The 19,145-nt window shown below is 40.5% G+C and overlaps 2 protein-coding genes across 3 annotated transcripts in view; one reads left to right on the top strand and one right to left on the bottom strand.

Moving 5' to 3' along the window:
• Window positions 1-4,842, top strand: part of DNM3 (dynamin 3) — a gene marked incomplete at both ends in the record, with an annotated part of 492,105 nt that extends 487,263 nt beyond the window's left edge. For both annotated transcript variants that reach the window (XM_084251016.1, XM_084251015.1), the window contains one exon: window positions 4,806-4,842. In XM_084251016.1, coding sequence (XP_084107142.1) covers window positions 4,806-4,842 — 37 coding nt within the window. The remainder of the gene's footprint in view (window positions 1-4,805) is intronic.
• Window positions 4,843-17,803: 12,961 nt separating this feature from the next.
• Window positions 17,804-18,697, bottom strand: PIGC (phosphatidylinositol glycan anchor biosynthesis class C; the record flags this gene model as incomplete). The annotated part of the gene is made up of 1 exon (XM_084249479.1): window positions 17,804-18,697. One exon carries the CDS (start codon window positions 18,695-18,697, stop codon window positions 17,804-17,806), a length of 894 nt encoding a protein of 297 aa, XP_084105605.1.
• Between the last annotated feature and the right edge of the window lie 448 nt (window positions 18,698-19,145).

The following is a 19,145-nucleotide window of genomic DNA, read 5'->3' as shown; positions in this document are numbered from 1 at the left end:
AATTACTCTGTCTAACTTCTTGTATTGTCTGTTGCCAATTTGATAAAATTATTCCTCCCAACCAGAAATTCTACCATTACTTGATTTGTGTTTAATTTTATATGTACAGCCTGGCTTGCTTGTATGTTTCTTTTCTATCCCTTTTCTGAATCAAATTCCTCTTTTACTTTTTGTATGAAGAAAGGGTATACAAAAGCAAAAATCTTGTCATCTCTGTTGATTCCTTAATGAATTTGGGCCAGAATACTTTCCACTGTCTTGGCACTTTCAGGATTTCTTAATGCTGATTTACAGATGGACTCTGTGAGTGGAGTTTTGAAGCAAGTTCCTAAAGCCTGTATCATTCTTGAAAGTCACATGTACCTGTTGTGAAAATGTGATGCTGTATTTCTGAACCTGAAATAAACTATAACATGTGAAGGACTCCCCCTTCCTCATTCTTGTATATATTTGAGTCATGTCCGTGCATTTCAGAAAGACGTGAGAGTTGTAAAACTTGTAACTCTTTTGATCAAATTGGCCCTGAAATGCCAATATAGAAGATGGTAGCATTTGGTATGAGTGTCATTAATTTGGGGAAGGGTAAGATTTTTGAAGGAAGCAAACTGGACAGATCAAAGGCAGGAGAATGGAAGACATTTTACTCCTGATTTGAAATCATTGCTGGACTAGGTTAAAAAAGGACCCCAACCTTCTTACACCTGAAGGGGGTGGTATAACACTTGCCAAGAGAACTGTAACATTTGGCCATTGATAAGGAAGTGTTCATGAAAAACCCTAAGAAGTAGAAGGAGGAAGGCTGCTCTGCTGAAATGTTAGGTCCACAGAAGGCATTTCTTACAGAGAATAATTGGGTCTCCGTGTATATTCTTTAGGGATTAGGGGGAGAAATTACTGCTTTCACTGTCCCTAATATTAAGAGAATTGAAGTGTTCAGTAGTTGCATACACTCTTATCCTGAGTTTCCAGAAAATAGAGAAAGACTCTTCTGTTAAAATGGTAATACATTCAGACTCCCAGATGGTGCATCCAAAAGCAGAAAACAATAGGGAATGAAATCAGGGAAAGGATGTTGGTTTATTCTCGCTCTGTGTTCAGGACACACTCATTGTGAAAAGATGCATTGGTAAGATTTGTGTAAGCTCATGCTTTCCCATTGTAATTTCTTTCTAATCTGTATATCTTCTGTCAGTAAAGTCATACATCTTCAAAGAAAACATCTTATTGGAAGAGAGAGACAGGATGAGAATGTGCTGTCCACTTGTGTTGTATTTTGTGTGGGTATATGAATGTATATTTCACTGCATGATTCTATATTCAGACATTTCTAATGGAAATCGCCAAAATTAAAGGAACTTATTCAACTATGTGGCACATTTCCATTTGTATTTTTAAAATTGTTCTGGCATCATTATAGATGTCTGTTCAATTTGTTTTCTCAATTCTGTTCTTCTGCTGGGATCTTTACATTTCATACTGAAAAACAGATCTGCTGTTTGGGCTAGATGGACCTCATCCCCCACTTCCTAGTGGCATTCCCACTTTTAAGATCACTGGTTGGTGTTCTTTCGCCCTGGGGCAACCTAATAATTGGAATGCATGCAAGAGATGTTGGCAAAACCACAACCTTAATTCAATGTTCCTCAAAGTGCATTCCATGAGATCTTAATGTTTTACACACACATACACCAAAGTTTTCTTGATTAAATATACTTGGAAATGATGACTAAAAACAACATGATTCTTTATAGAAGTTTTATTATCAGATTGCACTGTGAATCTCCCAGAGAAGAGTATCTGTGTTTCTCAGACTTTTTGACCATCCATACTTTGTTCAGGGAGCACCTTAGAGGACTGTTGTTTGGAACCGCATACCTTAGGAAAGTGCTTCATTGGTGGTGGCGGGGGAAGGTACTGAGAGTGACTATCCCAGCATGCACTGTCACTAGCACAAAGTTGGATGAAGTCAAGCTATCAGACCTCTCAAGGCAGGAGTCTTCTGGCACTTTGGTGCTTTGTCACAGGGTCTGATCCAAGGAGGAAGGTCATATGGGAACACAGGCACAAAAGCTGACTAGGGACAGACATGCAGAGAGTCTTAGTGAACTTTTGGAGGGTTTAGATAATTTTAAATATTTTCTCTCTCATGCTAAAACACACACACACATACACACACACACACACAAACCACACACACAAAGGAACACCTTTAAATGAATCACATTACCCCCAGTATGTTATAAAGGAAGGAATCCATAATGATGTAAAATTAAAGCTCACCAGAGAAAAACTGAGAGTCCTATTCTTCCTGTCTTTCTTGTCTCATTTTCCCAAGCCTTTACGCTCTGGGACCTTAGGTTACCTGAATGATGGGTGAAGAAAGCAAGCAGGAAATGTTTGTGAGATTGTAGCAGAAAAGATTTATATGAAAGACCTTCTGAGGGACCTCGCCTAAGAAATGTTATCATAAGACCAGATTGCAGTATTGAGGGAGAGCCAAGAGAATGTGGGCAATTCATCATTATTATTAATAATTGAGTCATTTATATATATATGAATTATGCCCATACACCATACCCAATATTCCCTGCCTCTTTATCTTCCTGTTTTGACCAAACAATTCTACTATGAAGTAATTTTTCCAAAAGCTTAAGAAAGCATTGCCTGAAATTATAATCTCAATGAGATAGATTTGCTTTATGATAAATATTAGTATAATGAATGAGCTTTAAAACTTATTAGCAAAAAAAAAAATAATAATAAAATAAAATAAAACTTATTAGCAACTCAGTATTCCAACTCAGCACCGCAGCTTTCCTGTTGGAAGTGGCAGTAGTTTGAGCTACCTTGGTAGCATTTCAGAATAAAAGACCAAATATTTTCAGCTCTTGCCATTAAACACGTCAGTGTTATGTAATAATATAAAAAATTCGGGGGGGGGTGGAAACAGTAAAAATCCAGTTGCCGGGATCCACGATAGAATGAACTCTGAGCCACTACACGGTGTCATCCACAGCAGTGCTTTTGTGAGGAGAGGAAATTTAGCTACATAGGGGGTAAGTGAAAAGAAGAAAGTGGCTGTCTGAGGGGCTACGTGTCACTCCGATGTCTGAAGCAAACAGTCCAGCTGTCGGTGAAATATGTTCTGAGACATAAAGTTTCTGATCCTGTTTCTGGATTAGAACACCAAACAGGAAAGTGCTTTGGCATCTGCTAACAGAATGTCCCTTCAGCACTGTGGACTTGTGTTCAGTTTAATGCCTCACCTCCCCACCCTGCTGAGGTAATTAAAGTGTTCCAAAGCCCCTTCAGAACTCAAAAATAGTTTCTGTTTGCCGGGCAGGTGATAAATCTCATTGAGCCTGACAGGAATTTAATTACACTTTCTTCATGAAAACACCAGGGATACCCATTACCTGGATCTCTACAGCTAAAGGCTTGCAGACCCCCCGCAGTTGAAAGGTTACGTACCAATAACAAGTTCTCCATCATTTAAATGGATGGGAGGCCTCCTTAGGGTAGCCAGCTTAAATCAGACCAAAGAAAAATTGGTCTTAGACTTTGGGGAAAGTGAGATCGTTGTTTACCACTGCTCAGAAATAGCCCAGTCGGTTTGGCTCCATTAATATCTCATTGAAGATGAAAAAGAAGTTTGTTTTTGTTTTTGTTTCTTGTAGACTTCATTGCTCCACTCACTGAAGTGTTACCAGAGTAAGATGGAAGTGAGTATTTGTTGATTCCTGGGATAAGTAGCCAAAGATGTCCCACAGAGAGGAGGGCTCTGAGCTAAAGGACCACAGAGTTCTATGGCTTGCCATAATGTTGAGGTCATTGCCGATTTGGTTAGAGAGAGGAAATTGAAATACAGACTTCCGCTAGAAACCAGTGGGAAAACTTCACTTGGCCTGCTGTTTGCCTTCTTAAGGGGGTGCAGGGTGTGGGGGCTCATTGCCATTTGGCGTTTACTGTATCTTCTCTGAGTGGCAAATTGTAGAGAGGCTGAGGTCCAAAATGAAGCATGATGCTGGACCTGGCAAGAGGCCACCAGGCGAGGAGTAGGGAAAAAGGTGCAGCAAACCCAATGTCATTTACCATGGACCCCATTCAAAATAAATGAAAATTGCAGTTGCACCTAACTCTGAGACAGAGGGAAATCCCAGGGTCACCATGGACCAGACATAGCTTTCTAGTTTCCCTGGTCCTGGAAAGCTATCACAATAGGAGAAAGTTCTTATTCACAAGTCCTTGTCTCCAAGGTCAACCTCTGCCATTTTCTGCATGATGATTCCCTTGCTCATTTGATCTCTTGACACCTAATTTCCTTCACCTTAAAAATATTTCTCTACTAACTCCCGCTCCCCCTATGAAGATTTCACATTTATTGAAATTGTTGGAAGTAACTAAATGTCACAAAATTGGGGTTGGGAAACAATTTACTCGAATTGTAAAGGTATTTGGCTCTGGTCTTGTTCTTCGTTCTCCTGAATATGACTGCGTGGATTTATCACTCCATGGTACAAAAACAGTAAAATTTTGTAGTGGGCTCAAATGAGTCACACCTGGCACTGCTGGTCTCAGGAACAGCCCTGAGAACTGCTGACTCTGCCACGTGGTGTCCTCTCATTTCCCCGCATGTGTGCATGTTTTGTTTTTGTTTTTGTTTTTATTGTCTGATTGAATTTGACTTTTGTGGGATGTTTTTGCATGCTCTTATTTGGATTTATTTTATAATTTAGACATTGTTTTCTCCCTCTGCATCTGTGTTTTTTTCTTTTTGTTATTTTGTTATGTTTTGTTTTCACTAGGAGACCCCCTCCTGCAGTTCCTGGACGACCATCCTAACCCCCATCATTCATCTCCTTTTGTTTCCAACAACATGTCCACCCATGGTATTTATGTCTTTCATTTGCACTAGATGTCATGTGTACATAAAAGCTTTATTTTTGATCCATGTCTATAATAAAAGGTTTATTCTATATAAAAAATGAAATACCTTGTTTCTTTCTTCTAAAGAAGACAAACTAAAGCAAGAGTTTGTTTCCACTAAAACCAGGTAAGGTGAAAAATTCATAATTTTTTTTAAAGATTCATTGTATTTATTTATGCATACAAGAGCTGGGGTGTAGGCCAGAGGTTGCAGGGAGATGGGAGTGATGAAAGGATTCACCAGAGAGAGAGTAGGGAGCAGAACAGGCAGATCTACTGAAATACATTGCTGAGGGGAGCAGCCGGTGAGACAGGAAAGGTCTGCTGTGCCATGTGGGTTAGCTCCCTGACCCGGGATCAAACTCCCGCTACAGTGGCTGTGGACAGCTTCATAGTGCTGAGACTTAATCCCTCGTTCCACCAGGGAGGCCCTGAAAAATTCATAATTTTAAAGAGCTAAAATGGAAAAGATTGATTTTAAGTTTTTTGAGCATTGCAATTTAAGGTCTTTTTGGTAGAAAATGATAATCTATCTTCAACTGAAATGTCTGCTAGAAGAGTGAAAAAAATGTAGTAAAACCTATGAGTGACTAGAAAAGACACAGAAGACTAAATATTTTCATCCTGCCTCTGGGAATCCCTTTGTAGGTCTGAAACAAACCTCACACATTCTATTTGGAAAAGCCAAAGAGTGGGGAGGGGAATTATATCATTCATAAAAAAAAGTACAACAAAGCAAGGAAATGTAGCCACATTGAGAAGATTCTTAGAGATGCCAGTAAAACACTGGAGAAATAAAATCTATATGAGTATAGGTGGAAAAAGAAGACTTTTATATACCTTTATCCACAAAGGGTAATTCCAACACTTCAGCTTTAAGCTACCATTCCACATGTATTTAAAATATATTTATATATATATCTTTCAACAATGTATTCAGATAAAATATTTATTATTAAAATCATTTAGGGCATCTTCCCAAATATGTGAAGGCTTCTCAAAGGTTTGTGATGTAATTTAGAATTCTTTTTGAAGATTTATGTAATCAAACGAGAATCTGAAAGTATCTTCTGGCGGATGAGATCACTTCTGAATGTGCCTCACTTTAGCATATTAAGACAGAAAACTCCATCTCAGGAAAGTAAAGGAAATGTTCATTGGGAAATACTCCAATTACTTCGTGTAATTCTTGTCCTAGGCAAGAGAGGGAACAGCGAAGGCGTGGCAGGACCCCCCAGTTCTAAAATGCTCTTTCTTTGGACCATAAAATTCTTTTGAAGGAAGAACTCTGCTTTCCACTCAAAAATGCAAACCCAGTTTATTTTTCAGGTTAAGAATTTCATAATATGTCACACCGATGACCACTGACTGCAGTCAAATGCTGGACGATCCCCAGAAGCTCAGGTACACCTAAGGCTGGAGATGATGTGCCAGGACGTGATGCACGCAGGTTCCGCTCACCTGCAGTTCAGGCTTTGATATTTTGATCAATCTTCCTATTGGGTAGATTTGTATCTGATTGCATTTTCATCCCAGCAGACACAATGCTCCTTGATTATTTCATCCCATCTCCCAACACAAAAACAGAGGTTGTTGGTGGGAAGCTTTTACCAATTCATCTTTAGGTGCTTTTCCATAGAGTGGTATGCAGTGTAGATGTTGAAAACTTAAAATTTAACTTTTGAACAATGGCAAGGGAAAACTCAATTCTTTGAGGAATGAAATGACTCACTGGCAATCTTATTATGTCTCCTCAACAAAGAATTGTCATCCCTTCCTCATGTTCTATAGTCTAGAAAAAGGGTATAAATAGGGGCATTAAGGGAAGGAAGCAACCCAGAATAAAATCATACCATGCCAAGGTTTGTTTACTTATTGTTTATAATGTTTTTATATTTCATAATGTACCCTTCCCCAGCTCTCTCTACCTCCACCTCCACCCTAAATCTTCAAAAGAGTTGAAAAAGTCCAGCATGCTTCAGTCGCTCATAACTCAGGATTATCAGGAGGAACAACTATGCCTTTAATAAATATGGTATTTGGTAAAAATACTCCTCATTTTCTTTAGGCATCAAACGCTTTTTGAATTCATAATACACTCATTACTGCATGTACCAAGAGAGAACAGGATCAGAGTTGCTTACAAAATAGTTAAATAAGTGATAATGGTCTCCTGCTATGACAGAAGTAAATGGGGGCAAACTGTTACAGACTTTCAGTGCTGAAGCTGCTATTTGAGTTTTAGAGCCACGTGACCCAACACAGGCTAACATTCTAGAGCTTGGCGATTTTGACTTGTGACAAAGAAACCAACAACAGAACTCATTTCAGCCAATCAGAAGCCAAATTTTTCATAGCTAATGGAATTTTTCATAGTATAATGTAAGACCCTAAATTATTTAGGTATTTGTTGAGAAAAAGACAGAGCTGAAGTCATCTGTTAACTTTATTTGGTTAAGAAGACAAGAAGACTAGAATCAGAAGGTGCTCTGTAGCTCGAAATATCTGGGATATCCAAAAGATGGAGAAAAGAGAATTAAAGGTAGGAGAAAACAAGCAAAACTCCCAATTCTTTCTTTAGGGGTTTCACTGGTAAGTAAATGTCTATGAGCCTTGGGAATCACTATACATGGAGGAGTGTTTCAACAAACATCCTAGAGGTTGAAAACCCCCAAAGGAGATAAGGAAAAAACTTTTGCTGTTTCTTTACAGAGATGGATACTCTCAGTGGGTTTAGAGTATGATGTATTTCAATCCTCCTGATCCTGGAGTTTAAAAAATGTTGCACTTGCCAACATCTGTTTTATAACTCAGCATTAAGCATGATTTAAAAAATTCCTCAGAAAATTGATATTGGATTATTTAATCCAGTTCTGCGAGATTCCGAAGGAAATTTTCTCAGTTGTGCACTCATTTTAAAAACAAGAACCTCACTCATAGAAAGTTAAAATTGCTGAAACAGAATGAAAACTTCTGTATCCCTTTATAATACTGCAGTGTCTAATCTGAATAAATCACAGGGTGCTTTTGACTCCCCCAGTTAATGGGACAAACCAGCTGCCTCCATTCCCATAACATACATCCACACTCATTTTTAAATATATACACGTTACTATTGAACAATAATCCTATCAAAATACAAAGGTCAGATTAGGAGGCAGGCTGTTGGATAAATCAAGAATATAATCTGCTCTGCCCATATTGTCTTTTTTTTTTTTTTTAGTTTTATGTAATTTTATTTATTTTTTTTTATAAATTTTATTGTTATATTCCCCATACAATTGCAGCCCCCCATTCTGACCCCAATCCCTCCCCTCCCGCCCCCGCCCCACTAAAAGTGTCTCTGGTTCATAGTTTTTTGTTGATTTTGATTTTCACTTTCTTATAGTTATTCATTTTCCTGGTCCCTTATTTAAGTTTTCTAGATTCCTGCTATGAGTGAGACCATCCGATATTTTTCTTTTTCTTTTTGGCTTATTTCGCTGAGCATGATCCCTTCCAGCGCCATCCATGTTGCAGCAAATTGCATGTGTTTATCTTTTTTGAATGCTGAGTAATATTCCATGGTATATATGTACCACATCTTCTTGATCCAGTCATCTATTTTTGGGCATTTGGGTTGTTTCCAAAGCTTAGCTATTGTAAACAGTGCTGCTATAAACATAGGGGTGCAGGTGTTCTTTGGAATTGATGTTTCTGTGTCCTTTGGGTAAATACCTAGGAGTGGAATTGCTGGATCATATGGAAGCTCTATGTTTAGTAGGTCCAGAAATCTCCACACAGCTTTCCACAGTGGTTGGACCAGTTTGCACTCCCACCAACAGTGCAGAAGAGTTCCTTTTTCTCCACACCCTCGCCAACATTTGTTGTTGCTAGTTTTTTTAATATGTGCCATTCTCACTGGTGTAAGATGGTATCTCATGGTAGTTTTGATTTGCATTTCCCTGATTACAAGTGATGTTGAACATTTTTTCATATGCCTGTTGGCCATTTGCATTTCCTCTTCAGAGAAGTTTCTTTTAAGCTCTTCTGCCCATTTTTTGACTGGATTATTTTCTTTGTTGTTGTTGAGTCTCATCAGCTCTTTGCAGATTTTTGTGATCAGTCCTTTATCATTAGTGTTGGGTGCAAAAATGTTCTCCCAGTTGGTGGGGTTTCTCTTTGTTTTTGTTATTGTCTCTTTTGCTGTGCAAAAGCTCTTTAATTTGATGTAGTCCCAGCTGTTTATCTTTGCCTTCACTATCACTGCTTTGGGTGATGTGTCTGTAAAGATGTCTTTGATGTGCAAATCACGTAGTGTTTCGCCTATATTTCCTTCTATATATTTTATGGTTTCAGGTCTTATGTCTAGTTCTTTAATCCATTTTGAGTTGATTTTTGTGTATGGTGTGAGGTGGTGGTCAAGCTTCATTCTTTTGCATGTAGCGACCCAGTTTTCCCAGCACCATTTATTGAACAAACTTTCTTTGCTCCAATGCATATTCTTTGCTCCTTTGTCAAAGATTAGTTGACCATAAATCTGTGGGTTTATTTCTGGATTTTCTATTCGATTCCATTGGTCTGTATGTCTGTTCTTGTTCCAATACCATGCAGTTTTGATGATTATGGCTTTGTAGTAGAGTTTGAAGTCTGGGAGTCTGATGCCTCCATTCCCTTCTCTTTTTTTCAGGAGAGCTTTGGCTATTCGGGGTTTTTTGTGATTCCATATGAATTTCATCAATAATTGTTCTATTTCTTTGAAGAATGACATTGAAATTTTGATTGGAATAGCATTGAATCTGTATATTGCTTTTGGAAGGATGGCCATTTTAATAATGTTTATTCTTCCAATCCATGAGCAGGGGATGTCTCTCCATTTCTTTGTGTCTTCTTCTATTTCTTTTAACAGTGTTTTATAGTTTTCTTTGTATAGGTCCTTTACCTCTTTTGTTAGATTTATTCCCAAATATTTGATTTTTTTTGTTTCAATAACAAAAGGGATGGTTTTTTTGATTTCTTCTTCTTCAGATTTATTGTTTTTGTATAGGAAGGCTACTGACTTTTGCGTGTTGATTTTGTATCCTGCCACTTTACTGAACTGATTGATGAGTTGAATTAGCTTTTCTGTGGAGTTTTTGGGGTTCTCTATGTATAATATCATATCGTCTGCAAATAGTGATAGTTTGACTTCTTCTTTTCCTATTTGGATTCCTTGGATGTCTTTCTCTTGTCTTATTGCCCTGGCTAGGACTTCCAGTATTATATTGAAAAGCAGTGGTGAGAGTGGACATCCTTGTCTTGTTCCAGATCTTAATGGAATTGCTTTCAGCTTTTCACCATTGAGAATGATACTGGCTGTTGGCTTGTCATAGATGGCCTTTATGATGTTGAGGTATGTTCCTTGTATCCCAAGAATTTCAAGGGCTTTTATCATGAATGGGTGTTGCACTTTGTCGAAAGCTTTCTCAGCATCTATTGATATTATCATATGGTTTTTATATTTCTTTTTGTTGATGTGTTGGATAACGTTGATTGATTTTCGGATGTTAAACCATCCTTGTGCCCCTGGAATGAATCCAACTTGGTCGTGGTGAATTATCTTATGGATACATTGTTGGATTCTGATAGCTAAAATTTTATTGAGGATTTTTGCATCAGTGTTCATTAGGGAGATTGGCCTGTAGTTTTCCTTTTTTGTGTTGTCCTTGTTTGGTTTTGGTATTAGTGTAATGTTGGCTTCATAAAACGTGTTTGGTATTGTCCCTTCCTTCTCAATTTTTTGGAAGAGTTTGTGAAGGATAGGCACTAATTCGTCTCTGAATGTTTGGTAGAATTCATTTGTAAATCCATCAGGTCCTGGGCTTTTGTTTTTGGGGAGGTTTTTGATTACCATTTCAATTTCGCTAATTGTAATTGGTCTGTTTAGGTGTTCTATTTCTTCTTTATCTAGCTTTGGGTGATTGTAGAGTTGTAGGAATTTGTCCATCTCCTCTAGATTGTTAAACTTGTTTCCATATAACTATTCATAGTAGTTACTGATTATTCTTTTGATTTCTGCTGTGTCCGTTGTGATTTCTCCTCTTTCATTGATGATCCTGTTTATTTGTGCTTTCTCCCTTTTTTCCTTTGTGAGCCTGGCTAGGGGTTTGTCTATTTTATTGATTTTTTCAAAGAACCAGCTCTTGGTTTCATTGATCTTTTGGATTGTTTTTTTAGTTTCAATTTCATTTATTTCTGCTTTGGTTTTTATTATTTCTTTTCTTCTACTGGTTTTGGGGTTTTTTTGTTGTTCTTTTTCTAGATCTTTGAGCTTCGAGATTAGGTTGTTTCTTTGCGTTCTTTCTTGTTTCTAGATGTGAGCTTCTATTGATATATATTTTCCTCTTATTACTGCTTTTGCTGCATCCCATACATTTAGGATATTGGTGTCCTCCTTGTCGTTCAATTCAAAAAATTTTTTAATTTCTTCTTTGATCTCCTCATTAGTCCAGTGGTCTTCCAGTAGTGTGGTTTTTAATCTCCATGAGGTAGGAAAGTTCCTTGCCTTCTTTTTATGGTTTATTTCTAGTTTGATGCCTTCATGGTCAGAAAAGATGGTTGATATGATTTCAATCTTGGTGTATCTGTTGATGTTTGTCTTGTGCCCCAGTATGTGATCGATCCTGGAGAATGATCCGTGTGCGCTTGAGAAAAATGTGTACTCCGTTTTTTGGGGGTTTAGTGTTCTATAGATGTCTGTTAAGCCCAATTGCTCTAGGTCTTTATTTAGAGCTTTGGTTTCTTTACTTATTTTTTGTCTTGTTGATCTATCCATTGTTGATAGTGGTGTGTTGAAGTCTCCCACTACGTATGTGTTTTCTCTGATGTCTGTTTTCAGAGAGGACAACAGTTGTCTGATATATTTTGGTGCTCCTTCGTTTGGTGAGTATATGTTAATGAGTGTTATTTCTTCTTGAAGTATTGTCCCCTTGATCATAATGTAGTGACCATTGGGGTCTCTTTTTATCTTTTTGAGTTTGAAATCTGTTTTATCTGATATAAGTATAGCTGTTCCTGCTTTCTTTTTTGGTCCATTTGCTTGTAGGATTGTTTTCCATCCTTTAACTTTGAGCCTATTTTTATCTTTTGTAGCTAAATGTGTTTCCTGGAGACAGCAAAAGGTTGGGTTTTGTTTCTTAATCCAGGCTGCAACTCTGTGTCTTTTTATTGAAGAGTTTAGTCCATTTACATTTAGAATTAATATTGATATGTTAACATCTGTATTTGCCATTGTGTTTGTCTTTCCTTTGATTTTATTTATTTATTCTTTTAATAACATTTTTTTTTTTGGCCTTCTTTCATTGTTATTCGTCGCTCTGAGGTTCTGGCTTTAGGACTCCTTGTAGTATTTTTTGGAGTGGGGGTTTAGTTGCAATGAAATTCCGGAGTTTCTGTTTGTCTGGGAAGGTCCATATTCTTTCTTCAAAGAGGAAGGAGAGCTTTGCGGGATAGAGTATTCTTGGTTGGCATCTGTTTTCTTGGAGTCTGTTGACTATGTCCCTCCACTCTCTCCTTGCCCGTAGTGTTTCTTCGGAGAAGTCTGATGTCAGCCTGATTGGTTTTCCTTTGAATGTTATCTGTTTCTTCCCTCTTGCCAGCTTCATTATTTTTTCCTTGTCCTGGATTCTTGGGAGCTTTACTATTATGTGTCTTGCTGTATTTTTCCTTTCGTCGTGGAAGTTTGGTGTTCTTCTTGCTTCTTGTATATCAATTTTCAGCTCCTTCTTCACATTTGGGAAGTTCTCTTCAATTATCTCTTTGAATATTTTCTCTGTTCCTACATCTCTCTCCTCTCCTTCTGGTATTCCTATAACTCTTATATTTCCTTTCCTCATGGAGTCAGATAGTTCCCGAAGTCTTTCTTCGTTCTTTTTCCTTCGTACTTCTCTTTCCTTTTCTGTTTTGGTTCTTTTTATTTCTGTGTCTTCAAGATTACTTATTCGTTCTTCCATTTCATCTATTCTGCTTTCATTGCTTTTCCCAGAATTCTTTAGTTCTTCCATTAATTCTTTGATCTCCTGCATTTCTTTTACTTCCCTCTTTAGGGACTCAATTTCTTTCTTCTGACCATTGTTTTCCCTCTCTAGGGACTCAATTGCATTCTTCTGATCGTTGATTATTTTTCCCTTATCATTGTTTTCCTTTATGACTTCTGTCAGTTTTTTAATCACGGCAATTTTAAATTCTCTTTCTGGAAGGCTCAGAAATTCTTCCAAGTTATTGTCGTTGCAATCTGGGGGCTGGCTTTCTTTTTGTGGTGTGCTTTTTCTCTGGAGAGTTGCTAGGTTGCGTGTGGTTCTTCTCCTCCCTACTGTCTGTTTTCTAATTTGCCGTATGCGTTGGGACACTGTGTTGTTGGGACTGGCCAGCATCTTGGGTGGGCTTCTCTGTTCCCCTCTGGTTCTTCCAGGAGTCATCTGTCAGTTTCAAGCAGCCTTTACTGGAGAAAGGTCCCTGTTCTAAAATGCCGATGTGGGGACACACTCCCCTGTGCGCCTGGTCTTCCCCGGCGGTGGGTTCCTGCTCCCCTCTGGGCTTGGACTGCAGGCCAGAGGGGGTCTGGCGTGGGCGAACTTCCCCCGCTCACCTCTGGCTCCTGAGGAAGCCTTCTGCAGGTAGTCTTTACTGAAGAAATGTCCCTGTTCTAAAATGGTGATGTGGGACACACTCCCTGCGCTTCTGGTCTCAGGCACACTCTTCTGCGCGCCTGGTCTGCCCCGGCTGTGGGTGCTCGCTCTCCCTGTGGGCTCAGACTACTTGTTCGGAAGGGGCCCGGTGTGGGCTAACTCCCCAGCTGGCCACTAGCTCCTTCAGTAGCCTGTGCTGGGGTCAAGTCGCTAGGTGGCGCCAGAGATCTCTCCTAGAGCCCTTGGGGAGCTGATTTTCCACCCCGTGGGACAGGGAGCAGAGCGGGGATGGTAGGGTACACCTCAACGTCTTTGGGGTGCTGTGTCTGCCTTGTGCCCCACCGTCGTGGGGAACCCACGCCCCTAATTTCGTGCCCCGGGTCTCAGTTCCAAAGCCCTCAGTTCCAGGACGCGGGCTGTAGCCCAGATCAGTGGCGCGGGAATGGCGCCTTTTGAATCCCGCTCCCCTGCCTGGGCGCCTTGTTCCTGCTCACTCAGGGAGGGCCTCCGCCCGGGTCTCAGTTCCAAAGCCCTCAGTTCCAGGACGCGGGCTGTAGCCCAGATCAGTGGCGCGGGAATGGCGCCTTTTGAATCCCGCTCCCCTGCCTGGGCGCCTTGTTCCTGCTCACTCAGGGAGGGCCTCCGCCGTCTCCCCGCAAGCCTAGGTCGCAGGCGCGGGGACCTGGGCAGCTGCAATCCGAGCGCCGCTTTCGCTTACAGGGCGGCCGGGGCTGTGTGCTGGTGCTGGTCTCCTCCTGGGGGGCGGGGCTCTCTTTTGCCCATATTGTCTTTAATCAAGTCCAGTTATACCATACTTTATATCAGGTCTCAATTTTCAGCTCCAGCTCACATCTTCAGGTAACCTCGTGGTCACCACAAATAGGCACAAAGTAAGCTGAGAGGGGCAGAGAGACTTAGGGATCCTCAAGACAGCATCAGAGAAGTCACTGACGTGGGTGTTCCCACTCAAACCCAGTATGTTTTTGAAGCTCCATGTAACACTGTCGCAAAGCTAGTCTTCAGGCTCTTCAAGGCTGTATTTTCTTCTGATTCTCCCTGGGCACATTTCACAAGGCAATGGAGAACAAGTTAGAGCCGGGCATGCTGTTCCTTCTTCTGACTGCCTTTTTCTATTTTGAAGACAAAAAAGCTCTCCGCTACATATGCAAAAGCTGCCTGGGACCTCAGGATATATTTGTTTTGCAATTTGAAAAGAGTGGGGGCCCACATGTGCCCTGCGCGGGGTCACAGGGCCATCCTGGTGAAGTGAGCAGGAGAGAGCCGCTTCAGCTTGGAAGGCAGGGCCATTCCGAGTCAGTTCTTACCCACCAGAGGACTGCATGTCCCTTCTCTGCTCTGGTAAAATGAACTTGCCCCATTTTCCCAACAGCGCCATGCCCAAAGGATGATAGGTCTTGTCTGTTTATGATACAACTGCCTATACCAGTGGGTGGCAGAAGAGTTCATTTCCCCCCAAATGATCTGATGGCTGTGGCCACCGGGCCTATGATGCTGAGCAAATGTCCTGCAGTTGGGAAACAAATACTTATTAACTACCATTATCTCAGGGAATCCTACCACTCTTCACAACAGTATACCTGTACAAGGTCATGTACACACACACACACACACACACACACACAACCAAGCTAATTGGGTTCACTTTCAATTTCATGACCAGTGTGGCAGTGATACTCAGTGACTGGGCAGTGATACTCAGCATTCCCAGTTTATTCACTCTCCCAGTGTCCTAGACTATTTTATACCTTCTCTCTTCTCACTTCCCCTCACTTCCTCCGTTACTCTTACTCTCAACAGATTCTTTGTCTCCCTGATAAAATGAAAGCAATCAGAAGTGAACTTCTCTGGCCTCATCTTCTATTCTCCTTGCTCACTTTTTTTAAAAACACATCCATAGCATGTGTTTAACTTCTACTTAAGTTTATTTCCCATCTCCTCTTGCTAGCATGTAAGTTTTACCAGGCTAAGGACAATTTTCCTTCTTATTCATAGACCTACCTCAAGCATATAGAACAATATATAATTTGTGCTCAATAAATATTTGTTAAATGAATAAATTCCTAAAATGCATAAATTGTAAATCATAGAAAGTGAGTCAAGGTAGACCTACGTGGATGATGTGTCATGTAGATGGTGGGGAAAAGAGAATAAGGGAAAAAGGGGATGAATAGGATTTGATAAAGTATTCAAAGCAACTCCTACCAGTTAGCCATCACCCCTGGAGGCATTTCAGTTGTCATAGAAACAAAATATTAGCCCAAACTGTCAGTATATCCTTAGCACAGTTTCTGACTCACTCTGAGTCAGTCTCCTCAACTGTAAAGTGAAAATAATACTGTATTACAGGATTGACATAAGTAAATAAGATAATGCATATAAAGTACATAGCATGGGTGCTCAAAAGAGTGGCTGTTGTAATTTACCAAATCCCAGTGTGCTGTGTACTTCCTGAGTTTGTGAGGACCTCAGATATGTAGTTATTTCCCCAATTCAGCAAGAATTCCAAAACTCTTACTGAATTTCATTATTAAAAATATCAATAGCTTCCACAAGATGGCACTCTGCCCCAGCCCTGGTTCCCTGCATCCGAGGGGTTTGACATAATGTAAAATTGTGTGTATGAGGCCCTCTGCTGGCTTTTGTTTTTCTTGATCTTGAGCCTTTGACTTGGATTTAATTAATGGTTCCATGTGCTCCCCTGAATATCCTCAGCATGAATTCTTTAATCCACAATTTAAGCCTGCTGCCCGATGGCTCACTTAAAAGTTTACTAAACTGACACAGCTTCCAGGCATAGCAGTGACACCAATTTGGCTGTACACAGAACCAGTGTGTGTTGCTAGTCCAGATCCTCACTGTTTACTATTGTCACAGGGTCTCCAAGCTCAGCCTCTGTCATTTAGCCTGAGAAGTGCTGCGAGATTGGCCTGTCTGTACGTCAGTAAGCCCTTCGTGTGTATGAAAGTATGTGGGGTGGGAATCTTATAACCTTTCTTAGATTTCCTTAATTTGCCAATGACTACAGTACAAAATCTTTCCAAATATTCTGCCCTCTCAGGCCCACTCCCCTCACTACCACCCATCTTTTTTGCCTCTCTCCACTCCCAGATGCATTGCACCCTGGGCACTTGAGCAACACTGTCCACTCAGGTTGAAACATCCTCCACACCACCACCTTTCTATCTGAATTAAGTCTGCTGCCTCATCCTGCACCCTCACACTCCACAACTCCCCATCTTTGGGCTTGTGCTAAGAACAGATGTGACACAGAGGTAGTCCCACTTTGCATGCAAGTGTTTTTGGCTTAATATAAATCACACAGAATTTACAAGTCAGAGTTCATATTAAAGATCACATTTATGACTATTGGGATTTTATTTAGTGTTTTATTTGGAATTCTAAAGATCTGAAGCCAGGCCCAAATTCTGACTTAAAAACATTCAGCTGGAGCAAGGCAACACTGCCATCATTGGACTGAGCATGCCCTTTTGTTTTCTGGTTGCCATTAGTCACACGAAGTATGCTGGCTTCGTGTGCTGTTACCAACCTGGCTCCAAAGAGCCTTTGCCTCTTGAAACCGCCTTTTGGCTATTACGACCCATCTAACTGCCAAGTCTTAGCTCAAATGCCATCTCTGCTAATATTTCCTAATGAATCCTGCTCAATCTGATCTCTCGCCTCTTTGAATCCCTCTAGCCTTTTCCTTGTATATTATGACACATCACACTGTCCCCGTAATTAGCTGTAGATATGCTCTACTAGGAACAAAATCAAGGTTAAGTGACCAATTCTGTGATCTTAGGCAACAAAACTGGACACAGAATTTGAGATTCTAGGACCTGAGGTGGAAGTGCCTCTATACACAGGCAGTTTTAATTCTCTTAATTCTCCATGCAATCTTCCTTCTGTTTACAAAAAAACTATGAGACAATTTGAGGATGTTATTTTTTAATAAAGGGACCACATCACTTCCTTTGTTACAGCAAACATTCAATAAGAGGTGGCGACTCAAGAGGGCCCCAGTAAGCTGGTTCACCCATAAAACAAGAAAAAGATAAGCAGCTTCCCCATCCAAGTCTTGGTTAACTTTTTCTTTTGATGTCTATTCTCCCACCCACATTAGCATGCTGCTTCCAGAATGGAAATCTGCCTTCAAATCTTAGGAAGTTAGTGTATCCACTTGCCTTAATGATGAAAGAGAGGTCCCTAGCTTAGCTAAGGAACCTGGACAAGTCTTCTTTGATTTCAGCCTCATCCCAAGGCCCGTGAATGTTTTCTTTAAAAAGCTGCAGGCGAATGAGGTAGAAAGGGCAGAGACATGAGATGGAAACCAGCAGAAGGGCAAAGAGTATGGCACCCACGACACTAATGGACAGTAGGCCCCCCAGGGCTGAAAATGCAAAAAGCAGCGTGACTCCCACATAGCTGCGGGGAGTACATGCCTTCAGTTTCTTCTGCAACATGGGCCACAGGGCAAAAATCTGGATAGCAAAAGTCACCATGATGAAGGCATGCAGGGAGCGGGGCAGGCGTGAGGCAAGGCAGACGGAAGCAAAGATGGCCATGTTCAAGGACAGTGTACTGGATACAATGGCAGCATTGGCACCATAATCAAAGAAGATGAGGTGGCCTAAAAGCATGAAGACTGACATGGCATAGATGGTGTCGGTGCTGACAGACTCTGTCAGGGTCTTCAGTAATGGCGAAAAACCATACGTGAAAGTAATAAAGACAAGGGCACTCTTCAAATCAGCCCACCGGGTCCGCCCGCTCTTCTTCCGTCCTTCACCTCCATCAATGAGATCAAATAAAACATAGCCAATCAGTGAAGAAGCCAGGCCGGTCCCAAAAAGCCAATGGGGGGCCAGAAGGCCCTCATCCATATACCACCAGATAACCACAAAAACACAGACGCTGCACAGCTGCTGTATCACCACACTGGACTCAAACACCACAGCCCAGTATTGGTATTTCCGGGCATAGATGTTTTTCCTGAGTTCTTCCAGAAATCGCCGGTCCACATAGTTATCAGGAAAGGGCTGTCGCTCATACAAGACTTTCTGCCACCTGGCCTCCTTGGTATTAGTTACAGGTTGGGCACACATTGTACTTTCTCTCAAATGTAGACTAGTTCAATCTTCCTAGCAGAAGTCTGTGTGCTGCTTGTTCCTTATAAAGTTTTGATATAAAATCTCTCTAGAAATTTCATGTTGTGTTGTAGCTGATATCCTACTGACCTTCCTTTCCTTGCTTTCAAAAGCAGCAACCCAGGCTAGGCCTGCAAAAGATGAGGTGGTTCTCTGAGGCAGGATAGTATAGCCAAGTTCCTAGAAAAAGAGAGACTATGAACCTATGAAAGTTATAAAAGGTCAAGGCTAGTACTGAATTAAAATCAAACCAATTTAGTTTATTAAAAATATGAGCAAAAGTTGTGATGGTCATCTCAGCATTATGGACGTTAAAATTTTATCTCAGATTTAAAATAAACCCTTGAATAATAATAGACTTTTTAAACTACCGCACAGAGTACCTACTATGTGCTAAGTGCCTTGC

The sequence above is a fragment of the Talpa europaea genome, assembly GCF_964194135.1.
Source record: "Talpa europaea genome assembly, chromosome: 12".
In the NCBI taxonomy this organism is placed as follows: Eukaryota; Metazoa; Chordata; class Mammalia; order Eulipotyphla; family Talpidae; genus Talpa; species Talpa europaea.
Note: the sequence above shows the minus strand (reverse complement) of the source record. Positions and strands in the feature narration are given on the sequence as shown.